The sequence below is a fragment of the Sceloporus occidentalis genome, unplaced genomic scaffold, assembly GCF_023333645.1.
Source record: "Sceloporus occidentalis isolate IW3139 unplaced genomic scaffold, rSceOcc1.0.p SCAF_3, whole genome shotgun sequence".
Classification (NCBI taxonomy): Eukaryota; Metazoa; Chordata; class Lepidosauria; order Squamata; family Phrynosomatidae; genus Sceloporus; species Sceloporus occidentalis.
This window is the reverse complement of record NW_028316983.1, coordinates 42484535-42510292: the sequence shown is the minus strand read 5'-3', so window position 1 is coordinate 42510292 and position 25758 is coordinate 42484535. Positions and strand designations below refer to the sequence as shown.

General features: G+C 39.7%; 1 protein-coding gene across 5 annotated transcripts in view; it reads left to right on the top strand.

The window, feature by feature from the left end:
* The window catches only part of LOC149315812 (PHD finger protein 20-like), a 79063-nt gene extending 56153 nt beyond the window's left edge, over window positions 1-22910 (top strand). For 3 of the 5 annotated variants that reach the window (XM_089514167.1, XM_089514164.1, XM_089514165.1), the window contains 8 exons: window positions 845-943; window positions 1626-1790; window positions 5793-5971; window positions 7180-7315; window positions 9778-9973; window positions 11632-12031; window positions 13318-13489; window positions 20977-22910. In XM_089514167.1, the coding sequence (XP_089370293.1) occupies window positions 845-943; window positions 1626-1790; window positions 5793-5971; window positions 7180-7315; window positions 9778-9973; window positions 11632-12031; window positions 13318-13489; window positions 20977-21119 (1490 nt within the window). In that variant the 3' untranslated portion in view covers window positions 21120-22910. The remainder of the gene's footprint in view (window positions 1-844; window positions 944-1625; window positions 1791-5792; window positions 5972-7179; window positions 7316-9777; window positions 9974-11631; window positions 12032-13317; window positions 13490-20976) is intronic. The other 2 variants (XM_089514166.1, XM_089514168.1) reach the window with 2 other exon arrangements.
* Window positions 22911-25758: the final 2848 nt, after the last annotated feature.

Sequence of the window (25758 nt, the reverse complement as noted above, 5' to 3'; positions counted from 1 at the left end):
ATTGGAGAACTTTTTTTAAAAAATTGAGAGTATTGGGGTTCTACAAAAATGGCTTTGCGGGGCCACATGCAGCCTCTGGGTCTGACTTTTCCCTGCTCTGGTATAAATAATTGGTTTCTCTCCCATGGTCTGTGGGGAACTTCATTAACCTTTGGGATGTATTTGAATTTGGAGGAGACATGACAGTATAGCAGTCTGTATAAAGGAAAAGATTGGGAACAGTTCTTCTGGCTACATTAAGCAAAATTTTACAGAGGGAGAATAGCAAGCTAGAGTAAGTTACATACGGCAGAGCTGAATGGAACAAATACAAGCATACTTCAGCCTTTGATGAAGAAGCTCCCTTTTACAAAGCCTTTATGTCTGCGCAGACACCATTTTCCTCTTCCTTGTCCTCTTTTTATCTAGAAATTTTTAGGAGCATGAACATTGAGAGGAATGTGAAGGAGAGTTGGAGAAACACTGTTGGATTGCCATAGGTGTGCGTAGTACAAAATTCACTAAAGCTGGAGCGGGAAAGGAATGAGATGCTACTCTAGCTGATCCTATGATCTTGCAGAGTGTGCTTGTCTATGTCAGGCAAGTTAACAACAGCTGCTTCCAGAATTACTTACTGGTCTTGTATAAACAGCAGAAGAGGAAGAAAAGGGGAAGGCAGATCAGCTTACCTCACCTTCTACCCCCAGCATGTTAAAAAACTATAGAGCTGTAACTTTGACCACTGAGCTGCATTCATGTAGATCACACATGAAATACGTCTGGAAAACTATGTTTATATACTTAATATACTTTCATTCTGAAAACTATATGAAATATTGGCTTAAATAAAAATATTTCTCTAAAGCTGCTAAAGAAAAAGAGAAGAACAAAGAGAAGAAAGTGAGAGACATGGTGAAAACAAAATCAAAGAAGAAAAAGAAGAAGAAAAAGAAAACTAAATCAGGTACTAACTTTAACACTGTAAATTGCTTAATTTTTTCCCATGTTGCTTTGTGCTTTTTTCACCCAGTTGCAATTATTTAACAGAAAATATTATTTAAAGTATGAATGTTATGTTGGAGGCAACAGTGTAACCATTCATACTTGTAATTGTAATTCTGACAGTGAGATCTGTGTCTGTTTGAGCAGCAGGCAAGACTGTATTATACTGTCTCGTAGTCCAGTTGCTCTCGCTAAGTCTGTCTTCAAAGATGGGTGGAAAGTTACCCAAGATCTAGGAGCTTATATGCAACACCCTTCATCCTGTCTGAAGACTGTGCCCATCCAGTTTTTCTGGCGGAAAAAAATTCAGGGGCCTTGGGAGGCATCGGGTAGCCTACTACACTGTTTTCTTCACCTCTCTTTGAAAACAGCCTGTCTTCCCAGTATATGGAAGAAAAGAACACCCCAGTGTTTTAGATTACATGATGGTAGCAAATAGATGGTATTGATAGAATGTAAACTTGTAGGCAAACATATATATAAGCTCATGCCCCATCCATACTAGTTGTCATCACCTTTTCCTTGATGGTTTAATGTGAAGATTTAGTGCAGGCATAATATTCAGTCCTTAACTGAAAGATTTTTATGTATGTATTTACTTTTGGATTTGTTCTCAAGTAATAACACTTCCTTATGTTGAACAGACCATTCAGGAAGTGAAGAAAATGTTGAATCTTCTCAAGATGTTTCTTCTCCAAGATCTGTTATTGCAACAAGATGTAGTTCAACAAGTCGATCATGTGCACACTTGAGTACTCAGTTACATGGAACTGATTCTGGACATCGTAAACACAAATCAAAAATAAATGGTAAAATTGATAGTTTTAACGGAAGAATGAAGAAATACAAAGGAAATTATTCTAAAAGTCTTGATGCTTAGGAAAAAGGGTATAGATAACTACCAATCTGCTGTCATAAAACATAATTATTTGCTTGGCAGACATATGGCAGCTCAGAGATGCAGTTATCCTGCTGAAGTGCACTGTATGTGTGACTGTCTCTGAAGATGGTCCAGTAATTAACTTTTTGTATATTTTTAGCTACATGTGTGTTTTTCTTGTATTTTTCTTTCCTATAAGTTGCCTTGAGCCCCAACTTTGTGTAAAGGCAGGATATAAATAAATAATACAGTACAAGTTAATTGTAAATTACTGTATTTGAATATCATTTATATCTTTTTACATTGCTCAGCCCTCAAGCTAAAATCTTCTAGGCTTGGTTATGGCTTAAATATGATTTGCGTTTTTCAAATCTTGAACCAAACTTTACCTACTTGTATAAGGGCTAATGTACTCTGCTACTATAAAACAAATTAAAATTTGAAATGACAGTATTTTCGATTTCAGTTATACCAGGCATCTTTTTAAATGTTGAACAGCTGAAAATTATTCCTTCCCACAATGCTTGAGATGAAAGAATTAAACTTAGGGTACAAGAACTGTCAAAAATTGAAATCTAAAGCAAACTCACTTAACATTATAGAAACCTGCACCACAATGCACAAATTAAGATGGGTTTATATGTCCACTTACCTGACAGTAAAACTCGTTTGAGCTCAGTGAAACTTATTTTAAGAGTAGCATATGAGACATATAAGTGTATATAATAATTGAATTTCTATTGTTTCTGTTACTTTAGTGTGTGCACACGCATATGCACATACTTCTATAATGAAAACAGTTTAAGCTTAGTTGAGGTATATGACTTAATTAATATTTAGTTAATTTAATATTTAGTACATTTTTTTTCAAGTGTCAGATTCTGAAATCCTGTCTTTCTGAAAGGCTTTGTTTTGTGTGAGAAGTAAGTGCAGCCTATTTATTATTCTGCAGAAAAACACTGACTAGATTACCTCAAAAAGAATCATAGGCGGGGTACAAACCGCCGCTTTGCGGCGGTCTGCCGCCGCCGCCGGTAGGTCCATGGGGGAGCCGGAGCCTTCAGACGGCGCGGCTCCCGCACGGACCGAAAAAGAAGCTCCAAAATGGAGCTTCTTTTTCAGTCGCGTTTGTGACGTAGCGAGGCGCCAGGGGCGCACTCGCTACGTCATAAAGGCTGCGACACGTACGGACGCTCAGCGTCCGATACGTAAAGATGGTGGCGCCCATGTGGAAGGGGCGCCGCCATCTTGTACGTATAGGATACGTACTAGGGTTAGGGGGGTGCGGAAGCACCGCCCCTTCCTAACCCTAGTACGTATCCTATACGTACTATATGGCGGTATGTATCCCGCCATAGAGTTGTTAAATACAATTCTACATCAAATTGCTATTAATACTTAATCATTTTCTGGTTGTGAGTTACTGGCCTGTCAGTTTGTTGGATGGAGCGGAACATATTTTTAGAAAGAAAGAAAAAACCTATCTGAAAATATACACATGAGGCAGTAAAACAGATCACCCTAAACCAGAGGCTGTACAGACCACTCCTGAAGGGGTGGCCTGCAGCCACTTTCTGTCTTCGCTAGATCAGGGCCGTGGCGGACCCCAATCTGGCCTTTCCATGGCACAAAAAGGAGCCCGCAAAAAGTGGAAAGGGTGCCGGCACTGGCATCTAAACACATCACCAGAGGAACACTGTGACACTACGCACCGCGTGGTGTGGCACGCCACATCATGCCATGGGGGCGGAGTCAGGGTATGCGTTGTGTGGACACCACGCCCCAACTCCACCCCCAGGCTGACCTTATGGCCAGTCTGCACAGCCCCTCAGTTACTTTTCTAAGGGGTTCAGAGAACTTCCAGGTTCTTTGAAAGTTTCAGGAGGAGGGAATGCTTAATGGAGAAGAGTTGTGATGGTGTATTAGCTTATGTGGATGATACCTTGGTCATTTAATGAAAGCCAAGAGTGAGATACTTCAGCTAAAATAAAATAGTGATCTGCATCCCCCTGAATTTATAGGGGTTTATTATTATTATTATTATTATTATTATTATTATTATTATTAACCTTTATTTATAAAGCATTGTAAATTTACACAGCACTGTACATACAATCTTTTAATTACGTGGTTCCCTGCCCTCTGATGATCCATTGTAGTCCATTTGATGTCCCACGTAGCACTGGTGATGTCAGAAATCATTGTGGAATCACTGAGTTCAGCCCAAATGGAATGGTCAGGAAGGGAAAAATGAAGAGTGGGTAGTGTGCAGAGACTTTTGATGCTTAATGCTCTTTTTTTTTCATGGAGCTCACATAGACTGCAGCCCTCTATGGCTTGTTGTAACACAGTAGGATTGCATACAGATCTATGCTAGAATGAGCAGTATTCCATCTCTCAACTTACTGAACAGCCTCTGAAGCTCCCCAGCATAGCTATCCCTGCATTATAGGGGAGCAAGCAGGATTGCAAGATGTCTCTGGCTACATCCCCATAGCCAGACATGAAATGATTACACCAGTACTGAGACCTCCAGAGGACTCGAACAGATCTCAGCATTGATGTCATCATTTTGCATCTGACTTCAGCAAGACAATTCTGAGATCCTGCTCACTTCCCACAAAGTAGGGAATGAGTGGCTGAGGGAAGCTTCAGAGGCTGTTCAGTAAATCTCAGGAGGAGGCTTTGGCTGCTATGGAGCGAGGAAAGGCATATGAACCCCTGCAATACCTAAAAAAGGACATACACATGTGTGAGGGTAACTTTCATGTGCATATGTCCCTAACAGGATGCCAGTCATGGTTTGGCATTGTTTTCATGGAAAATGAGAGATGTACTCTGGTGTTTTTGTGGAACAAAATGTTGTTAAGCCATGCTTTTGTTAAAAAAGGCTTTTATTTATCCTGCTGACATGTTTTGGGAATATCCTTCTTCATGAGCTGATTCTTCTGTTTCTAGTGTTGAATCTATAGCACAACTTAACACCAGAGCACATCTCTCATTTTCCAGTGTTTCATGCTGTTTTCTCCCTTTCAACAATCTCAGCATTGTTTTCAGCCCGTCTAATATATGCTTAGCTTGGAAGAAGCTTCAATAAGGGAAAAGATCATTTGCAATCTGCCTTTGCTTCAGTGATATTCATCACCTCCTAATTTTCCATTTTTATAATAGAGTTCTTTATTGTAGGGACTCTAGATTATAGAATTTAAAATATGTAATGTAGACTCTAGAATGTTTCTATGCACATAGACATAAAACTGCATCCCCTTATTAGGTCTATGTCAGGCCACACATAGGATAGTTATGGGCAAGTTTAACACCATGTGCAGCACATTTTCCCCGTGAGACGATGCAAGTTCCTCACCTAGGCAAGTGTGTGTGTGTGTGTGTGTGTGTGTGTGTGTGTGTGTATGTGTCGGTGTGTGTGTTCATGTGTTCAAGAGACTTTTTGTTCTAAGCGATTAAACCTTTCTCTGCTCCCAGAGCCTGGAATAGTTCTCGTCTTGTATTTAATGGGTGGGCTTCTTTTTGTGCCAGCAAAAAGCTGGGTTGGGGGCGTGGTGTGTGATTGCTGTGGCCCCAACCCAGCGTTCAAAGGGATGGCTTTAAACCACCCCTTTAGGGCCATCTGTTTCAGCCCTTAGTTGCATGTTTTTACCCTAGCTGCTTGTGATTTTTAGGTGCAGTTCTCATACTGAAATTAATGAAATGCTATCTTGGACTGAACTGTACCCTGTATTTGCTTAGTGAAGGATTTGTATTTAATGCAGCATCTGAGTATGATACAGAAGCATGATTTCAAGTATAAATTGAATGTGTGAAAGCATTGTCATTAGATATTTCTTGGCTTACAGTGATTTAAAATGCAACCTCCTAAGGTACCTTTCTGAAATAACTCAGATTTTACTACGATTGAATTCTTTGTACACAGAGGAGGATACCTTAAGTGAATCATCTGCAGATAGTTTGCTTTGGAGTGATGATGACTGCAGTCGGGATGTTGATGTAACAACTAATCCTGATGAGAATCTTGAAGATGATGATGATCATGACTTTGAGATTGTCCGCTGCATTTGTGAAGTAGAAGAAGAAAATGACTTTATGATTCAGGTACACAGTGGTGGATTGTGGGTGTGTGATGAAGTAAGCCTAGGGTGGACAATTGCAGCAAAGGCCAGTTTGCACCCCCCACATGGGTCTGCACTCGTCTATTTTCAGCTGAAATCATCTGCTGGTGATGTCTTGAAGTGTCTATCAGATCTACTTCTAGTTTACCTTGTCATGATTTTCACCCAGTTTTTATGCTTGCAGAGACATTTGGGGTGTCAGAGGGATATTTTGTGGTAATAACACTGCTGCAGGTGGTATGTTGGAGAATAATTTGGGCTTTTTTAAAAAGTGGGGAGAGATTTTTTTTATGGGGTAAAATGTGTTTTCCTAATTTCCAAGGAAACAAACATTCAGTTACTCTGTTTGCAAGTTATCTCTGGGTGACTAACCTTTAGGATGATTGTTTCTTTATGTTTTGATAATATGATATGTAGAATCAGCATACAAAACCAGTTCTAAAGATTTTAGATCGATATCCATCTTCCAAGTTTTCCCTCATTCCATTCCAGTCCTGTAATCTGTAGAAATAATTTGAGAATTTCAGTCCATCTAGAGATTTCTCAATATGGGGGACGGTGAATCTGATAGAAAGTCCTTCTGTAATTTGTTTGTGTCTGCAGTAGCCTTAACAATTATTATGTTAATTCTGCTAGTGGTATCATTGAAACTTTTTATTCTCAGCTTGAAAATAGGATATTGTAGGAGCATAGTTAATACTTCCAGAGGGTTGAGCATTACAGCCCTGGAATATTTTCTCCAATTCACATTTCAATCTGAATTGGAGTAAAAATCAAATCCTACCACCTATGTTTGATTGTCTTGTTACTTTTTAACAGTGGAAGTAATAGGATAGAGGATGGATTGTTACAACTGGTATGCAGGTAGGATTCAATTCAGGAGGAGGAGTAAATGTAGATTTCCTGAACTTGTATAGTTCTACATTTACCTGTATACCTAGATCACATCAATACTGTGTTACAAGGCTAATTATCCTTCTGCTTCCACAGCAGCGGTCTGGATAAATGAATAGGAAAGATAAGTGGAAGGAGGGCAGGTATTCTCTGCAAGCAGTATCAGACTTTGCCATGCATCCTTCTAATATTCTTGTATCTATCACCAAGAGTATGACAAGATTGGATTTGCGTTCAAACTACTAAAAAATGGAACACATGTGTCTTATTAATCTTTTTTTTTTAAACATAAAACAGTGTGAAGATTGTCTCTGTTGGCAGCATGGAGTTTGTATGGGTTTATTAGAAGAGAATGTACCTGAGAAATATACCTGCTATATTTGTCAAGATCCTCCAGGTATAAAGATTTCTAAAGTTGCAGAATCTTCTAATAGTATGTAGTAATTATATTATTTTATGTCTTTCAAAAAAAATTGGCTGGCATTCTGTTGAGTCATTATGACTTTGTAAGACAGATTTTGAGATTCACATTTATGATCATTAACTACTGAACCTGATCCCAAAATTACCTTTTCAACCAGGCATTATCCCAACCCAAGGCTTTCCAAAGTGCTGCATGTTGAGGTGCTGGGAAATGATGTCTGCAGTGCTCTCCTGGTTGCAATATGTGATCTCAAGGGATCTTTCCAGCTGGCTGTTCTCAACATGCTCTGCAACTGGAAGAATGTTGGAGACATCACTTCCCAGTGCCACAATTTCGAGCACTTCATAAACCCTTTGGTTGTAGCACTGCCTGATTGAAAAGGTACATCTTATGGGGGTGGCTGCATCACAGTTATTTCTGATGATCTCATCCTTTGTTTGTCGTTGGTACCTTGTAAATGTGTTACATCTAATGTGATGCATGGAGTGTTGTTTCATTTTCTTTGGCATTTATGCCATAATACGTTGAGGAGCTCCAAACTAAACATGTTTGGCAGCTGTTGAATTTAGGTATGAAATTATCCTACCCTGGATGAGGTTACACTATGCCTAAACACCCAGGTCTGCAGCTTGGGTGCACACTTGGGTTTAATGCTGAACCTGGAAGCTCAGATTTCAATTATGGTCAGGAATGCAATTGTACAGTTAAGGTTTGTGTACCAGCTGTACTCTTCCTTGAGATGGCTGGTCTGGACATAGTGATACATGCCTTAGTTGGATTACTCTATGTGGTGCTGCCTTTGTAGAGTGTTTGGAATCTTCAGCTGGTCCAAAGAACTGATGCCAGATTATTAACAGGGACTGGTTACAGGGAGCACACAACTCTGTTGTTGCAACAACACCACTAGCTACTGGTCTGCAGTTCAGGTCCAAGATATTTGAAGGACTGTGTTCTCCTTTACAAACCTGCCTGTGCTTTGAGATCCTTGGGAGGCCTTTCTCTTTGTCCCCTCATCCTCCCTGGTACCTCTGGCAGGAACACAGGACCTTCTAAGTGGCTGCCTCCAGTCTCTGGAGCTCCCTTCCCAGAAAGGTTATACTCCCTACCCTCTTCATATAGATAGATGAAAACTTTTCTGTTTCAACAGGCCTTTGAAGACTGATTGTAGAGGGCCTGTCTTACCTAAACAGTGTGCTAGGTTTTCTGTTTGTTATCTTTGTGCTGATTTTAATGGTTTCTGTTTTTATCTGGCTTTAATTTTGTGCTCATTTCTTAATGTTTGTATTTAGTGAATTTTTTTAGCTTTTTAAAAAAATCTCTTGTAAGCCATCTTGAGTCCTGAACTGAGGAAGATGAGGGATACAACAACAACAATAGACAGCATTTTAATTTTTTAAAATCTGTATATATTGTGTCAGATTCTTTCCCCATCTTTAAAAATAATAAACATGAGCCTGTAGAAATGTATAGTCGAGAGCCAGCATAGACAAATAAAGTTGGAGGACCCATTCATAATTTACGTCTTTTCTTGCAGTTCTGGCAAGGAAGGAGCTTGGGTTAACTAATGCACATTGACCCTCAAAGTTTCATCTGCTTGTAATAGATAGATGAGGACAAGGAAATAACAAAATTTGTGACATACATGTCTACATTATGGAAAAACTAAGTAAACTAGGTAAAAACTGTAAGGCTAGAGATGCAGTGATGGTAGCAGCTGTTTCTTTGCTAGTAGCAAAGAATGTTGATATGTTTATAAGCAGATAGTGACTTTCTTACCGTGGTTTCAGAAAGCTAATTTTGTGCAGTATAGTATTGTACATGCTTATTCAGAAGCAAATCTTACTGTGTTCAGCTGTGCTTATTTATTGATGAGCGTGTGTGCATAGAACTGCATACTTTATGATTTTCATAGTTCTGCAAGCCATTGCTGGTTTAGAATGAAACTTGACATCATGAGCCTTGGATTGTATTAAATGCAATTAGATAAAAGACTTCTCCATTCATAAAATTAGTTCTTAAAATCTCAAAGTGAATTTGAGCAGTACTGCATTTTTCCGTGAAGATTGGGTAGTTGTTCTTTACTGCGCATCAGGTTTTTCATTCATTGGAAATCTCACATTAAAGTTGTTTCTGAAGTATGCGGATTTTTTTTGTCCATGGATTCAACCATCAACAGCTTGAATTTTTAAAAAAAATTCCAAAGTCAACCCTTGTTTTTGTCATTTCGTATAAGGGACACCATTTCACTATGCCATTGTATTTAATGAGACTTGAGCATCCATGAAATTTGGTATTCATAGAGAATCCTGTAACCAAACCCCAGTGGATACCGAGGGCTTGTATTTCTTTTTGAAACCACCATTAATGGAAAAAAATTAGGATGAACTAGTAGAAAATTAGGATTGCGTTACTAGTGATATTCATATATTTATTTTTCGATGTAATTCACACCATCATTACTGCTGCTTTAGGTAAGCGGGGAAGCTTGAAGTACTGGTATGAAAAGGACTGGTTGTGTAGTGGCCACATGCATGGCTTAACGTTTTTGGGAGAAAACTATTCTCACCAGAATGCTAAGAAAATAGTAGCTACACACCAACTTCTTGGCGACGTGCAAAAAGTGATAGAAGTATTACATGGCCTTCAACTGAAAATGAACATTTTACAGTAAGCAATATTTTTAATACCTTTTTAAAAATTATGCTAGTGTGTTGCAAAGTCAAGTATGGTTGCAATTTGCTGGTTTTATACAGTATTACATAGGAGCAGTACAGACCACCCCTTTCAGACTGGTCTGTAGGTGCCTGTTTTTGGTCCGCAGCGTTGCTGTAGTAACCAAACCGCTCGGCAATGCTGCGGACCAAAAAAAGAGCTGCCTAGAGCGGCTCCTTTTTGGCACATTGTAAGGGCTGTGTTGAAGACCTTACAACGTCTCTTCCTTTGCATGATGTGTGGGTGCTGCGACGCCCACATGTCATGCACACATCCCCCATGTGGGCAGTGCGGTGCTGTAATGGCGCCACCTGCACATAGTAGGGCTCAGGACCATGCCGTTGGTGCACAGTCCCAAGCCATACTATTGCTGCCAGGACACCATGTCCTGGCGGTGTGTACCAGGCTATAGTTTCAAGTATATATTGGGCTGATTTGGAAACAGTGGGGCAAAACAGATCGTCCCTTTGACAATGAAGGAAAAGTTGGCTTTTTGCCGACTCAAAAAGGGGCAACAATTGGTTACTTCTTTTTGGACTGACAAAAAAGGTGGATTGGGGCTGTGGTGTGTGGTTGTCGCGGCCCCAATCTGGCTTTCTCAGGGGAAGCTTCAGGCTGCCTCTTTGGGGCAGTCTGTTTCAACCCAGTGTTACATTATAATTAAGCACAGCTTTTCTATTTTAGATCAGCCACAGTTTATCTTGTATTTACTGTACCAAAGCAAACAATGGTTACTTTTAACTATGGTTTCACGGTTATGTTAGCGTTTTCTCTTTGAGTTCTCAGATAATTTATTGATAAGGTAATATTAGAAACACATAGTGATGTTTGCCTTTGAGCACAAAAACAAAAGTAAAGGTAATATGGTTGTCAACCTGTTTCGATGGTACTGCTCCTCTCTGTAATTTTCCTGCCAGTTTTCCTATGCTAGGAAAAATGTTACTGGCTATATTTCTGCATCCCATATATGTTAAATGTACAGCTATAGAGTTAGTAATTGTAGGTGCAACCAACTACTGTGTGTGTGCGCTGCTCAGAAGACATTTCTAAATTAATGACACAAGGAACAGCTAACTTTATGGATGCTTTCATGAAAGCTCTGTGTTTTGTGTCAGTAATTTCAGAATTGCTGCAGTATAAGAATCTGTGTTTATGCTAATCTTTTCATTGGGAAAACCTGTTTTTTTACTGAGAAAATATTAATCATTATGTTAATGTGCTTTTTACTCTCTTGTAATTAAACACTCTATAAATAAAATTGGAAGCTGATGCAAATATAATTATAAAATACTCTTCCTACATGCTTGCTAAAGAATACTAGTTATGATTAATTGAATTATTTTGCTCAGGTCAGGTTTACCTTACTTATGTTATTTCTGTTTAAGAACACTTATTAGCTCTCTGAACTACTTAAAATGCCCACATGGTGGGCACTCACTAGTTAATGTTATGCTGAATTTGCTGAAATCTGACATTCAGAGTGCAGAATAGAATTATAATATCAGAATCAATAAAAATATTACTATTGTCATATTTAATATTTTCAAAAAAGAAAAAGGTCAACTTTCATAGAAGTTTTGAGCATGACTTTCACTCATTTACCTTTTCATCAGAAGCAAAGAACATCCTGACTTGAAGCTCTGGTGTCAGCCTTGGAAACACCTTGATGTAGAAGAGAAATCTCATACTATGCGCCTCATTCACGTTGAAGAAAACTGTTACAAAGAAGAGACTGCAAGTTACAGAACTTTTAATGGAACCATTGAGAAACCTTCAGCCATTCCTTCTGTAGAGGAATCTTATATTACTAGTGAACATTGTTACCAAAAACCTCGGGCCTACTATCCTGCAATAGAACAAAGACTTGTTGTAGAAACCAGAAATTCGGACATTGATGACAGTGTCAATAGGATAAGAGAGAATGGAGATGATACAATAGTGGAGAGATTAGGATGGGAGCTGAATAGAGAAATATGCAAGTTGGAAAATGAGTCAAAACATAACTACTCTAAGGTATGCTATTCTGGAATCTTCCTGGGTTTTAGCAGTTGGGAGGAGAACCTGCTAATGGAATCCCTGCATAGCAGAAAGCTAAGTTTGGGTTCTTAGATGAGTTAATACATTGGATGATACAGCATACAGTCTGAGTGTTCTTCAGTGGTGTTAATGGAAAGGGAAGAATAAAAAATGCATTACTAATGAACTGTAACAAATAAAATGGAAAGACCAGAACCAGAGCTATTGAAAAACCTTTACAGGTCTGTTTCCAAAAATAGTGACCAAGTTCAAATTTATAGAATATTTGCTAGGGAAATTGAAAACAATTAATACAATTTCTTAAAAATAAATAGATACAGTAGAGTCTCGATTATCCGACGTAAAGTGGCGGTCCCATAGGTCGGATAGACGAAAAAGTCGGATAATCCGGAGGGTCATATGGGTGGCGGTGCTGGCGCTGCTTACCGCTTGCGGCCTGGTGGTGGTGCTGGCGCTGGGGCCTCCGCCGCGCTATGGGCCTGGTGGTGGTGCTGGCGCTGGTGCTCGGGCCTCCGCCGCGCTATGGGCCTGGTGGTGGTGCTGGCGCTCGGGCCACCACTACCTCCTCGCTTGCAGCCTGGTGCTGCTTGCCACCGCGCTGGGGCCCTGGTGGTGGTGCTGGCGCTTGTGCCACCTCCACGCTTGCGGCCTGGTGCTGCTCGCCTCCGTGCTTGAGGCCAGGTGCTGCTCTCCTCTGTGCTAGGAGCCCTTTCCAGCTGGGGGCGTGGTAAGGGCTACAAGCCACACCTACTGACCAATCTGACGTCAGATAATCCGGAATGTCAGATTAACGAAGGTTGGATGATCAAGACTTTACTGTAATGGATTTATTTGCTCCAAGCTTAGTTAATTAGCTTTCAGAACAGTACATGTTATACTATAAAACAGTTTATTATCTGATTATCATAGGACGTTGTGATGGTTATGTGTGAGTTCAAGGTATTCAGATTTTTAATGTTTGCGATAGCTCTATGTTCTATACATTGAGTATGACCATTTCATAAATCATCTAAGTTATTCAAATAAGCATTATAATTGTTCCAGTTAATTCCATAAAATAATCTGTAATTGTAAAACATGCTAAGAAGCCTGAAATATCTGACGCAGGAAATTACTGATGTTTCTGTTCAAGTACCCTTTGTTTTGATCCAAAAAATTAGGACTTTCATATAACCATTTGCACAATAAACTGGAACTTTTATTGAAAATTATGTTGGCCAATTCAACACCTATTAAAATTATTGATTTATATATTTTGACAGGTGAGAGAAAAAGTTACAGCTGAAGAAGACAGTGAAGTGAAACTGCTGGAGAAAGACAAGGAGGGTGTTGTGAATTCCCAGCTGCAGTGGCAACTTAATCTTTTAGCCCATGTTGAATCTCTGCAAGATGAAGTTACTCATAGGATGGATTTAATTGAAAAGGAACTAGATGGTAAATAGTTTTCTTTTCTTTTTTTCCCCCTTCAATTCTTTGCTGCTTATAATGATTATTTTCATTTAGAATACAATATACCAGGGGTAGGCAACCTTTTTGAGCCGGGGGCCGGGTTGCTGTCCCTCAGACAACTGGGGGGCCAAAGCCAAAAAATAAATAATTAAATATTTTTTTAAAAAATTTAAATAAATAAATAAACCAGGACAAATGGAGGACAACATTTTCAAATGGTGGACACTTTTTAAAAAAAAAAAAGTGGAGGACACGCAAAAAAAATGCTGATTTTTTAAAAAAATGTTAATATAAATGCATGTTTCTGAGGCGTCTATAGATAATTGCCCCCCTTGCCCCTGCACGCAAGAGGTCAAAGGCCCCGGCGGCAATTGGCGGCAGGACCGGGCTGGGGCCGGTCCCAAGGCCTTGCCGGGCCGCATCCGGCCCGCGGGCCGCAGGTTGCCTACCCCTGCAATATACAGTTGAACCTCGCCTTATGTGGGGGATCCGTTCCGGACCCCCCCCCCCCCCCCCGTTCCACCTGTGCTTGAGTCCCATTCAAGAGAATAGGGCTCGTGAGTGTGGCCGTGCGCGCGCACCACGAGCACACGCCCCATTCATTCGAATGGGACGTGATGTCACTTGTGCCCCGCACGCTCCTGTGTGGCTTGAGTGTATATAACGTATAACGCGGGTACACTGTATTTCTTTCTGTACACTAGCACATTTTATCAATTGTGCTATATACAATTATGATACTGTAGCAGTAGTTTTTAGTTAGTTTTTGAATTAATAAATTGGATACAAATTCAACAGAATTGCAAGGTTCAGCCTGCCATTACTTCATATAGTAAATAGCAGTTAAGCAAATCCTTGAGTATTAGATTTAATTATAAAGCAAAAGCCTTTAAAATTTTGCAGCAAAGCTGATTGATGTTCAATTCCACCTTCTACATCAGCCAAAGCCTGCAACTGCAATCCCCATCATTCCCAAGGGGGCAGGGTTGCAGTGACTCTGCAGTAGATCTGGGGGTTGGTAAATGGACAGATGTGGTGTATTTTTGTATGCTTGACCGTATGTGTTGAAGATACACTTGTGTCTTCTAGGCATATTCCAACTTAACTAAATCTTCTGTTCTGTAGACCATCGATCATTGCTCATTCATGTTTATTTTTTATCACTTCTAACCATCATTAAGTTACTGTTGATATACATAAGCCTTATATCTTTAAATACTTCTGATAATATAATTGTCTGATAAACTAATCCCTGAATATTTAAAAAATTGTTAACAAATTTCTTTAGAAATATATGCCTTTACATTTCCTTCCTATAAGATAAAAGACCCTTAAAGACATACCTTATGACAAACGAATGATTCTGTCATAAGAGTAAAAATTGAAACATGATCTGAAAGCATTTTAGTCTCAGTATTGGCTATCTATAATCTGTTCTGGACATAAAAAACATAGAAGAAAAAAATTGTGATTCTTAGAATAAGAATTAAAACACAGTGAATACTATGTGTAATCCCTAACCTTTACTTTTAAATGGTTCCAAACATTCAATCATTTTCCATTGATTTAACCATTATTAAAATAATTAGGTGTCATAAAGAGTAACATACTCATCTGTCCAGTGGCAGTCTGATAAATTCAGAGAATGGGAGCTTATAGTAGAATCAGTTTTCAATATTTTTACAGAATTGGCTAAATTTTGGGTTGGATAATAATAATAATAATAATAATAATAATAATAATAATAATAATAATAAATTTTATTTATATCTCCCACTTCTCCCTTCAGATTGACTGCAGTTGTTTTTGTTTCACATCTGGATGGCCTTTAACTATAATGTGTCTACAATTGTTTGCTTAACTTCCTTTAAATTCCAATACGGTTCTTTTGATACCTGACACAACCTTTTGTTTTATTCAGTGCAGAAGGTCTATGTATATACTCAAGATACATGTTCAATAAATCACTATCTTGCCTAATCGGAATATTTTCTTGCAAGTAAATCTGTGTATCTTGTATCTTTGGGGGGTGTCTTTGTGACTCACATATATGCGTTTTTTGTGCATGTGCAGAACTTTCCAAAAACATCTAGAGCAAAGTATTTTAAACGAGGGAAGAGTTCCCGCCCAGCGTGCATGTCTAGACTCCTACTCTTCCCTTTCTGTCTGCTGCAACTATACATTATACTTGTCTCCACTTTTCCAGAAACTGATAGGCTGCTCAGTTTACTTCACCGGACTGTCCTTTTTTCATCTTGTTTTGTCTTTTTAGTACTTCTCTACACCTATCTTGTCATACTTGTTTCCAGCTTTTTTTTTTTTAATTAATACTGTTTTTTGCCTTAGACTCATGGCCTCATGAACTTCCTTCAAAAAAGGTTGCCTGTGCAAGTAAAATCTCAGTGTGCTGGGGCCAGTCTGTGTTGGCTCTTCCTGCCTTTTTTGCTTGGGAGAAGAATGAAACAGGCATGGTCCACCCCCCCTCTTCCCCTGCACTCCCCTGGTCTCTTTAGAGTGAGAGATTCTTATTATTTACCAGCTGATATCGATTCTGTCTGGGATTATATTATCACCATCTGGCCACCTGAGTGCTCAATAGTGGTTAAAACCTGATAGGCAGAGTTAACTTCAAACACTCCACTTAAGCATTCTTAAGTACTGGAATTTCAGGATTCCAGTATATGAAATAATGAGCAGGTTCTTTGGTAATCTTTAAGCATTCATAGATATACAAACATACACTGTATGAATGTGGGAGGAATGCAGACATGCCAATGTCTGGACACATGCTTTCATCTCATTGCATTACATTACATGTAAGTCATCAAAGAATCAATACATTACATCATATGGCCATTAAGAAGTTTAATTAATTCAGTTAGGAGGTTATTCTCAGTCACATCTCATAGTGCTTTTCGGAGCACTCATGTTATCATTCCTTCTTAGTGGTCCAGGTTACCTAAAGGACCGCCTCTCCCCGTACATTCCGCCTCGCACCCTCAGGACATCTGGGCAGCAGCTACTGAAGGTGCCTGGGGCTAGATTGTCCTCCACCACAAGGAGGACATTTTCCACTGCTGCCCCAGCCCTTTGGAATACGCTGCCCACTGAGCTCCGCTCGACTACCACCCTGGCCCAATTCAGGAAGGATTTGAAGACCTTCCTGTTCCAACAGGCATTCCCCGATTAAAAATCCTGTGGGCCTCCCTCCTCTTTCGTGGCCAAGAGGAAGGGCTTTGGGGCTTTTTTTGCCTGTATTTTTTATTATTGTTTATATGTGATGTATTTTGGATTTTATTGTATGTATTGTTGTTTGAAATTTTATACTGTAAGCCGCCCTGATCGAAGGAAGGTGCGGGATATAAATAAAAACTTTATTTATTATTATTATTAAGGTACCACTAGGTTCACAATAATGTATACATTCACACATCTAGCCTTCTGTCTTGTATCTTACACCGTATATGCTGTATTTTATTGGTTACACTCTATACTTCCTAGATTTATGCCCACACTGCAGAGTTGGCAACTGAATGGGCCTGGCCTGTAATAAGCCATCAAAAAGTGCCACCATTATCAGAATTTTACTAGGTGAATGATCTAAGATAGAATTTACCCTCTCAGTGTTTTGAACTAGAGAATCTCCTAAAAGCAGCAAAATAATTGACTTAATCAGCATCTCTGCCACCCCATACACTGGTGGGAACATGTTTTTGTCTAATGCCATTGTGACTCAGTATAACCTTCAACTTTGTCTGCATCAGTTGTGACTTCTCCAATGTGCAGAGCCCTGAGCATTGACTTCAGACCAGGCCAAAGTGTGTCAGGATCAAGAAAAAGATGTCTAAGGCGCTTTACAGACCACCCAGAAGGGGCAGTCTCGCGCCGCTGCCGGTTGCTCCGCGAGGGAGCCGCAGCAGCCAAACCGCGCGGCTCCCTCGCGGAGCAAAAAGAAGCCCCAAAATGGCGCTTCTTTCTGCGGCGCGGACATGATGACGTGAGGCGCCAATGGCTCACTTGCAGCGTCATATGTAAAGATGGCAGCCCCCGTGTGGAATGGGCGCTGCCATTTTGTGCACGCTCTGCGCGTATTAGGGTTAATACACGGAGCGCGTACTTTATGCCCATGTGTAACGGGCCTAAGTCTCCTTGTGACAAGAAGGACAACAGAAAAATAACTGTTCATTTTCTGTAAGAATTAATTGAGTATCCTCTTTGTCAGACCCGTCATAATCACCAGCACTACCTTCAACCACATCACTACTTCAAACTCTTTGTAGCTGGAGCATCCTGTTTTCGATACTGCTTTCAATGCCAACTTTTACTTCTCCAGTTCCTATCCTGGAAAGTTTATAGCAAGTTTTATTTCTGCAGTCTGAAGGTATCCAGTTGTGATACCTTTCTCTGAGGGTGAGATCTTGGAGCCTTTTCTGCTATATCAAGTCAGACATGAACTTCATTGCTGGAACATTCCCTCCTAGTCTTAAAATGGCACTTTAGGTCCAGACTCCTGGTCAGGGATCCAGTTAGGTATTTTAAGTCAACCATTACCAAGACACCACCCAAGCATTGAGACCACACATAGATTGGTCTCAAGTAAACCTACTGGAGAGTTTCACCTACAAGGGTGCATGATTGGTCATACCATTTAGACCATACTTCCCATCTTACATATGAGCTTCCAGCACACTGCGACTCTTACTTGGGATGACCCTTAAATACTTCTACAAACCAGTTGAGTCTGGTACCACATTTCATATAGAGCAACCCAATCCCCATTGTCTTGGCAACACTGCCTTGAACATCACCAGATCACGTCCACCACAGTTCAAAGAGTTAAGGCATATGTTTCCATAACCCTACCATACTGACCATCAAACAGGCTCCATCTCCAGCATTGTTTTTGGCAACAGCCTTCTCTCAAAACCCACCAGTGCACTAATGAACTTTTCTATCATAGGCAGTAGATTGCTCATCCCAGATTTTGACAGAGTATGTCTGCTGCAGAAATACTTTCTTCTGCAATGGCTTTGGCTTTTACTCAAGCTGGTGCCTTCTATTTGCCAGCCTCAGTCCTGCCTGCATTTGTCAACACCTCTACTCTGGCTTTTGTAACAACCATTGACCCCAGAACTACCTACTGAACAAGCTGCTAGTACTTCTTAACACTCAGATTTTGGCCATGGAATCTCAGCATCTTCTGCCTCATTCAACCTTCATCATTCTCACCTGAGTGCGAGACCACTTTGTCATCGTTGTTTTTGTTGTTATTGATGTTATTTCTTACTCACTTCTCCCTGTGGCAATAGATTAAAATATAACAAAGGCTGTGCAGTTGTGCAGTGTTCAATTATTCTAGATGTCCAGTCTCTGGGGCTCAAGATCAAACCATCCCTTCATCTGGTTTCAGAATTGTCTGTCTTTAAATGGGTCTAAGTGCAGTCTACTCCTGTATATACAAAGATGTTATCTTTGTGCTCCAGCTCTGCTCTCTGTCACCAGGCAATTATTGCAGACTCCATTGTCAATTATTCCAGCTTCTCACAAGCTTGATAAACAGAAGACAGTATTATTGTGGAAGCCCTTCAGGGATAAAATATGGAGAAACTACATTCTTTTCTCAGCAGTAAGGATGACTGGGCATTTTATTGTACTGATGCCCTCTGGCTTGTCATCGTTACCTAGGAGACATGCATAGGAGGATACCAGCAAATACTGAGGGAGAAAGTAGACAAGCCCCCTGTAGAGTTCCAGCCTACAGTTTCCTTCTTCCAAAAAGGCTTTTCCTCTCACCATCAATCTATCAGTACAGTCTCATAGTTGTTTTTTGCTGTCAAATTGACTTCAACTTATGGTGATCCTATGAATGAGAGGTCTCCAAGATCCCCAGTCATTAGTTGTCTCATGCCTTGCAAACACAGGTTTGGGATTGACTCAATCCATCTGTGGTATGGTCTCCCTCTTTTCCTACTGTCTTCCATTTTGCCAAGCATTATTTTAGTTTCCAGTTATTGAAGCTGTCTTATGATATGTCCAAAGTACAACAATCTCAGCTTAGTCATAGGGCTTCTAGGGAGACTTCAGGCTTGAGTTGTTGTAAGGCCCATTCTTTTATCTTTTTAATAGTTTGGCATCGATAGAACCTTTTTCTGTTGGGACAATGGATCATTAATTAAATAGACACCCTAAGGCCTTGCCATTCAACCACAGAACAATACACAGATTAACATGTAAATGGCTTCCTCTCAACCAATAGTATATATACCCCACTCACTTTCATGCCAGCATTCTCTGAAGATGCCAGCCATAGCTGCTGGCGAAACATCAGGAATAAACTCTTCTAGGGCATGGCCTCATAGTGTGAAAAACCCACAGTAAAAACTATGGATGCTCTCCATGAAAGCCTTCAACTTCACATTCTGTTGTATACTTCTGAACACTTTCCTTTTGTAGCGGTGCACCCACTTTGAAGCCATAATCCTTTTCGAACATTTGAGACAACCTTTTTTTAAACATCTGGAATAATTTGATATCATCTGAAAATCTTGCCATATCACAACCTATCCCAATTGCAAGCCAGTGAGGATGAGATTAAACAGCACTGGTTGCAGTAAACATTCTTGATGGTTTTTATTTCACTACATTGTAGAACAAAAAGGTTTTATAGCCCTGTTCTGTTTTCTATTCCCTAATCAGTTATAGATATTTAACAGGAACTCTCCTCTTAGTCCATGTTAGATTTACTCAGAAGCTTTTTATGAGGAACACCTACCAAAAAAAGTATTCAGCATATCTAAATATATGTCTGGTTGATTGCTACATCTTTCTTGAAAAAGCCCTCAGATTTGGATAGGCAGGGCATTGCTTTGTAAAAATCTGATTTTTTAGCTATGTTATTTGTGGTTTTTTTATATACTTGGCACAGATGTTCAGCTAACTAGATTACCTCACGACCCTCTTATAGCACTGCTATTCCACTTTTACTGCTCTTGATGCCTCCTGTTGCATTCTGGGATTTGCAGTTCAAGGAGGAGCATTTAGAATTCTGAAGCAGAGAACTCTTCGTCCTCACTGAACTACAAATCCCAGAATGCAAAGGGAGGCAGCCAGAGCAGTCAAAGTTGAATAGCAGCACTATAAGGGTGTAGTGAGGTAATCTACTAAGTGTGACAGGCCTGTAATTTCCTACATCCCCTTTTTAAAATCCATTTTATGTATGTTGGCTACTTCCCAGCCCTCTGGTTCAGTGGAAAGTATGGAATGGTACGCATATGTGTATGTATGTTGTAAAACTATGTTTTGGTTGCAGATCATATTAGAATGGCTTATTAGGAAAAGGCATGTTAAAAAAAGAACTTTAAAGTAAGCAGTAAATAGTAATGATAAGAGATTTGTACCAAGTATAACCTGTTCAAATTTAATTATTTTGTATATGATGTGAAAATAAATGTTCCTCTTTATTTTTATTTTAGTTCTAGAGAGCTGGTTGGACTATACTGGAGAACTGGAACCACCTGAACCACTAGCTAGACTTCCCCAATTAAAACATTGTATAAAACAACTTCTCACAGACTTGGGCAAAGTACAACAGATAGCACTTTGCTGTTCAACATGATACTGGAGACTTCTGCAAGATGGCTGGTGAATATCACATGGCAAGCACTCTTCCGTTGAAATGGAGTACCATGCTTGTTGCTTGTGATGCAGAACTGACTTCAGGGAATTGTTTAAAGAAAAGGGTTACTCTTCAGAAAAGTAATGAGATACGGCCCTTATCTTCTTTTGGCTTTTGCTAGGCGTTTTTAACATTATGAAAAGGGATTTGTTCTTGTCTTCAAAGGCTAGGAGCAGGTTGGCTACAGACATTTCACTCCTTGTATCAAGTTGTTCAACTAACGTTAATGTTCTTTACATACACTGACAATATTGTGCCACTGGAAAACAAAGTTCTAAGAGCCAAAAATGATTAGTTGACCAAGGCTGTAAATTGCATTCTACATAGTTAATTTAAGTGACTAGTGCACCAGACATAGTCATATTTTATTTTCATGGTTTATGCATAACCACAATATTTAATCCATAGAAGATATTATTTTCAAGCCTAGTAAGTATGAATGTCTAATTTTATTGTATACTGTTACAAGAGATTTGCAGATAATGACCTGAAAGCTACCTGCTATTCTGAATAGGTGGAGCAGAAGGTCACAATTTGGTTGCACTTCCTTTCCTAGTAAATGATTGTTTTCATATTTATCATGTCATTGTAGCATGACTTTTATGGTACTGGGAAGCCCATTTATGTTGTACTTTTGTGAATTCTTGAATTTCTAAATCTGGCCATGCTGTGCCTCCCATGACCTTGTGCTAATGAGACACCCTCATGGCAGAGTACAGAGCAGTCAGAGGTAAAAGATATACTACAAATTCAGATATAGCCATGGTCGGTGATAGATACCGTGTAGTTTTCTATCCTACTGTTTAATGATTGCCATTCCGGTTATAGTTTGAAATGTAGTCTTTTTTCAATATTATAAACTTCCTCATTGTAGAGCCTTGTAAATGTGTGGTTTTGGGAATCAGTTTATTTTATATTTGTGTAAATGAAGCCTCAAGATCTATGCATGAGGTACTGTTCCAAAAGACAATTGGACGTTATATTAAACAGTATGTTTTCAAAATCCCTTTTTGTACTTTTATTTTTAGTTTCTTTATTTGTATTATTTGTGAGAACAAAGTGGAAATGCTGCTTAAATTGAAACTAGGTTATACAGTACCTTTTGGAAACATTGGTGTATTGTAAGTATTTGGAATGTTTAAAAATGCTTGCAGATCATATTTCCATTTTTTATTTTTCGTGAAACAGCATCTGGGACAAAGACTGACTTAGAGGGAAACAAGAATGGACTTTTTTTTTTGCATTGAAGGTGTTCTGAATGTTGGATTTTTATTACCTTGATATTCTGTTTTTGACACCACCAAAGTTTGAAATTAAAGCACATTTGTGAGTTGAAGATCTGTTAAGTGTACAAATTGATAATTATGGATACAAATCTGTAATGTTTATATGCTGCAAAATTATGTAAATTTCAGTTAGCCAATTTTTGTCATACAAGTAACAATGACTACAATTAATATTTTGACCAGCTGATCTTTCAGAAAGAATTACTATACTATTCCGAGTTGAAACAAAGGCGTTTTGTGCCAAGACTAATTTCAGGGAATAATTTGTCTCCAGTTTATTGGCACTGACTGGTTTTGAGTGTAACATCTGTACAGCAGATAAACTTATTTTGCTGTAATAATTTGGAATAAAGCTTATGTGATGGTTAAATGACAACTAATTGTTTCAAAGTCACATAGTTTATGCATTGTCTGAATTTTCAGTGATATTTATTATCCAGGGCTGTAATATTTAGGTACCATCTTTGTCTTATGACTGTGAACAAATGTAAGACTAAAACTCATGGTGCTCTTTTTTTATTAGACTTTTCTTTGTTTCTTCATTCATGTAAATCAGGAGTGGACACCCCCACCATTTCTGGGTCTAGTATTCTATCCCTGAAAATTGCCAAAGGTTGCATTAACTACTCCAAACCAGCAATTGGTATAGGCCACTGGGCCACTTTGTTGAAGTGCCCTTTTGAACCCTTGAGATTGGTGGATTTGAAATTTCTTACTTTCAAAGTTCTGGTTTTGGTTGCTGTTACATCATCTCACAAAACCTCTGAGTGGAGGACTCTGTCTGTCTGTGAAGAGCTGTTCGTATTTTATGAGAATTTGTGTCTATTTTCAAGATTTTACTAAGGTTTAGTAAAATCTCTTTGGCCCGTTACATACCGCCCAAAAGGGGCGGTCTCGGGCTGCTGCTGGTTGCAGCGCAGAGGAGTCGCAGCAGCCAAACCACGTGACTCCTCCGCGCTGCAAAGAAGGAGCGCGAAAATTGCGCTCCTTCCAGCAACCCGGAAGAGACGCTGCAAGTGCCAAAGCGCGCACTCGTGGCATCACTTCCGGGCCGCGATGTGCGGACGCAGAGCATCCGCTACATCAAAATGGCGACGGCCGTGTGGAACGGTCGCCGCCATTTGTTACGGACTCTGTCCGTGATAGGGTAAGGGGCGTCTGGAAGAGACGCCCCCTTTTCAAAATGGGACGTCCTAAGGACGTCACTTATGGCGGTGTGTAACAGCGCCTTTGTCTCACCTTGTCTCATTGGTTGTGTGTACAGTTCCGAGCCAGTTCCAGAAGAGATTCAGGTACACTCCACTTGTAGTACTGCCGCTTCTGTGGCATAAACCATGATAGCATCTCTCATTGGGATTTCCAAGGTAGCCACTTCAACTACTTTTTCCCCCCCAAAGATATAGCCACGTTAGTCTGTAGAATGGACAAAATTGGGGGCATACTTATCAAATTTGCAGATGACACCAAATTAGGAGGGGTAGCTAATACCACAGAGGACAGGATCAAGATTTAAAATGACCTGAACAGACTAAAAAACTGGGCCACAGCTAACAAAATGAAATTCAACACAGAGAAATGTAAGGTACTTCACTTAGGGCAGAAAAATGAAATGCACCGATATAGGATGGGGGACACCTGGCTGAATGAAACTACACATGAAAGGGATCTAGGCGTCCAAGTAGACCATAAGTTGAATATGAGTCAACAGTGCAATGTGGCAGCTAACAAGGCCAATGCGATTTTAGGCTGCATCAATAGAAGTATAATATCTAGATCAAGGGAAGTAATAGTGCCATTCTGTTCTGCTTTGGTCAGGCCCCACCTGGAATATTGTGCCCAGTTCTGGGCACCACAATTCAAAAAGGACATTGAGAAATTGGAGCGTGTCCAAAGGAGGGCGACTAAAATGGTGAAAGGTCTGGAAAACTTGCCCTATGAGGAACGACTCAGGGAGCTGGGGATGTTTAGCCTGGACAAGAGAAGGTTAAGAGGTGATATGATAGCCCTGTTTAAATATTTGAAAGGATGTCATATTGAGGAGGGAGCAAGCTTGTTTTCTGCTGCTCCAGAGACTAGGACCCGGAACAATGGATGCAAGCTACAGGAAAAGAGATTCCACCTCAACATTAGGAGGAACTTCCTGACAGTAAGGGCTGTTCGATAGTGGAACAAACTCCCTTGGAGTGTAGTGGAGTCTTCTTCCTTAAAGGTCTTCAAACAGGCTGGATGGCAATCTATTGGGGATGCTTTGATTGAGTTTTCCTGTATGGCAGGGGGTTGGACTGGATGGTCCTTGTGGTCTCTTCCAACTCTATGATTCTATGATTCTATGAGTATGTTGAGAAATCTTGTAGCACCTTTGAGACTGACTCTCAGTCTCAATGGTGCTGCAAGATCTCTCTACACACTTGTTTTCTTTTGTCAGAGACTACAGGATTGACAAATGTGCTTCAGCATGCACCTCCTTTGGTAAACGTGTTCTGCAACAGGTTGTGTCTAAGTAGTAGGTTGTTGCCCATCCAGGTGATTTGGTAACTGCTTATGTAGTCCCAGCATGAAGGATTACCTCCTTACACTGCAGGGAAATGGAATATTACTACTTAACTATGAAGGTTCTGTTTTTGCTGTTGTGGGGAGGGAATCCTAGTGGGTGTTGTTTGTATGTTTTAATCCGCTGGCATTATATGTGTATGTGTATAATTGTTCAGAGATTTGTCATAGTATCACTGGGAAGGTGAGATTGGCTCTCCCCCCCCCCCTTTTTTTTTTTTTTAAAAATTATTTTATATATATATATATATATATATATATATATATATATTTGGTGTAACAGTCGCTTCTGCAGTTAAATAGTGAAAGAGGAAAATGGCAACAACAGAACATGATCCCAAAATCTATCTTTTCAATGTGCTTACATCTAACAATGCAGGATCATGACCAATATTTTTCAGAAATGGAATCTTATTCTGAACAGACTACCAGTGTTAAATGGAGCAATTCTTTTTTTCCTTTCTCTTCCTCTCCCATTTGTTTTCCAAAGGAAACAGATGTAGTTGTTGACATGAAAGGACTTGCGCATGATTGAGCTACCAGGCATGTATGTGTAAGAGTCACTGCATGTGACGGTTAGGGACTTTAATTTAAAAATAAAGACTAGAATCCTATTTGGCAGTTATGGGTTTCTTCTTCATGGTCTCTGTAAATCATATAGTTGGGTATTTCTTTGCCTACATGAAGCATGATCAGAACCTTCTAGGCAAGAATTTTGGCAGTAGTTCCGCCCACCCTCAACT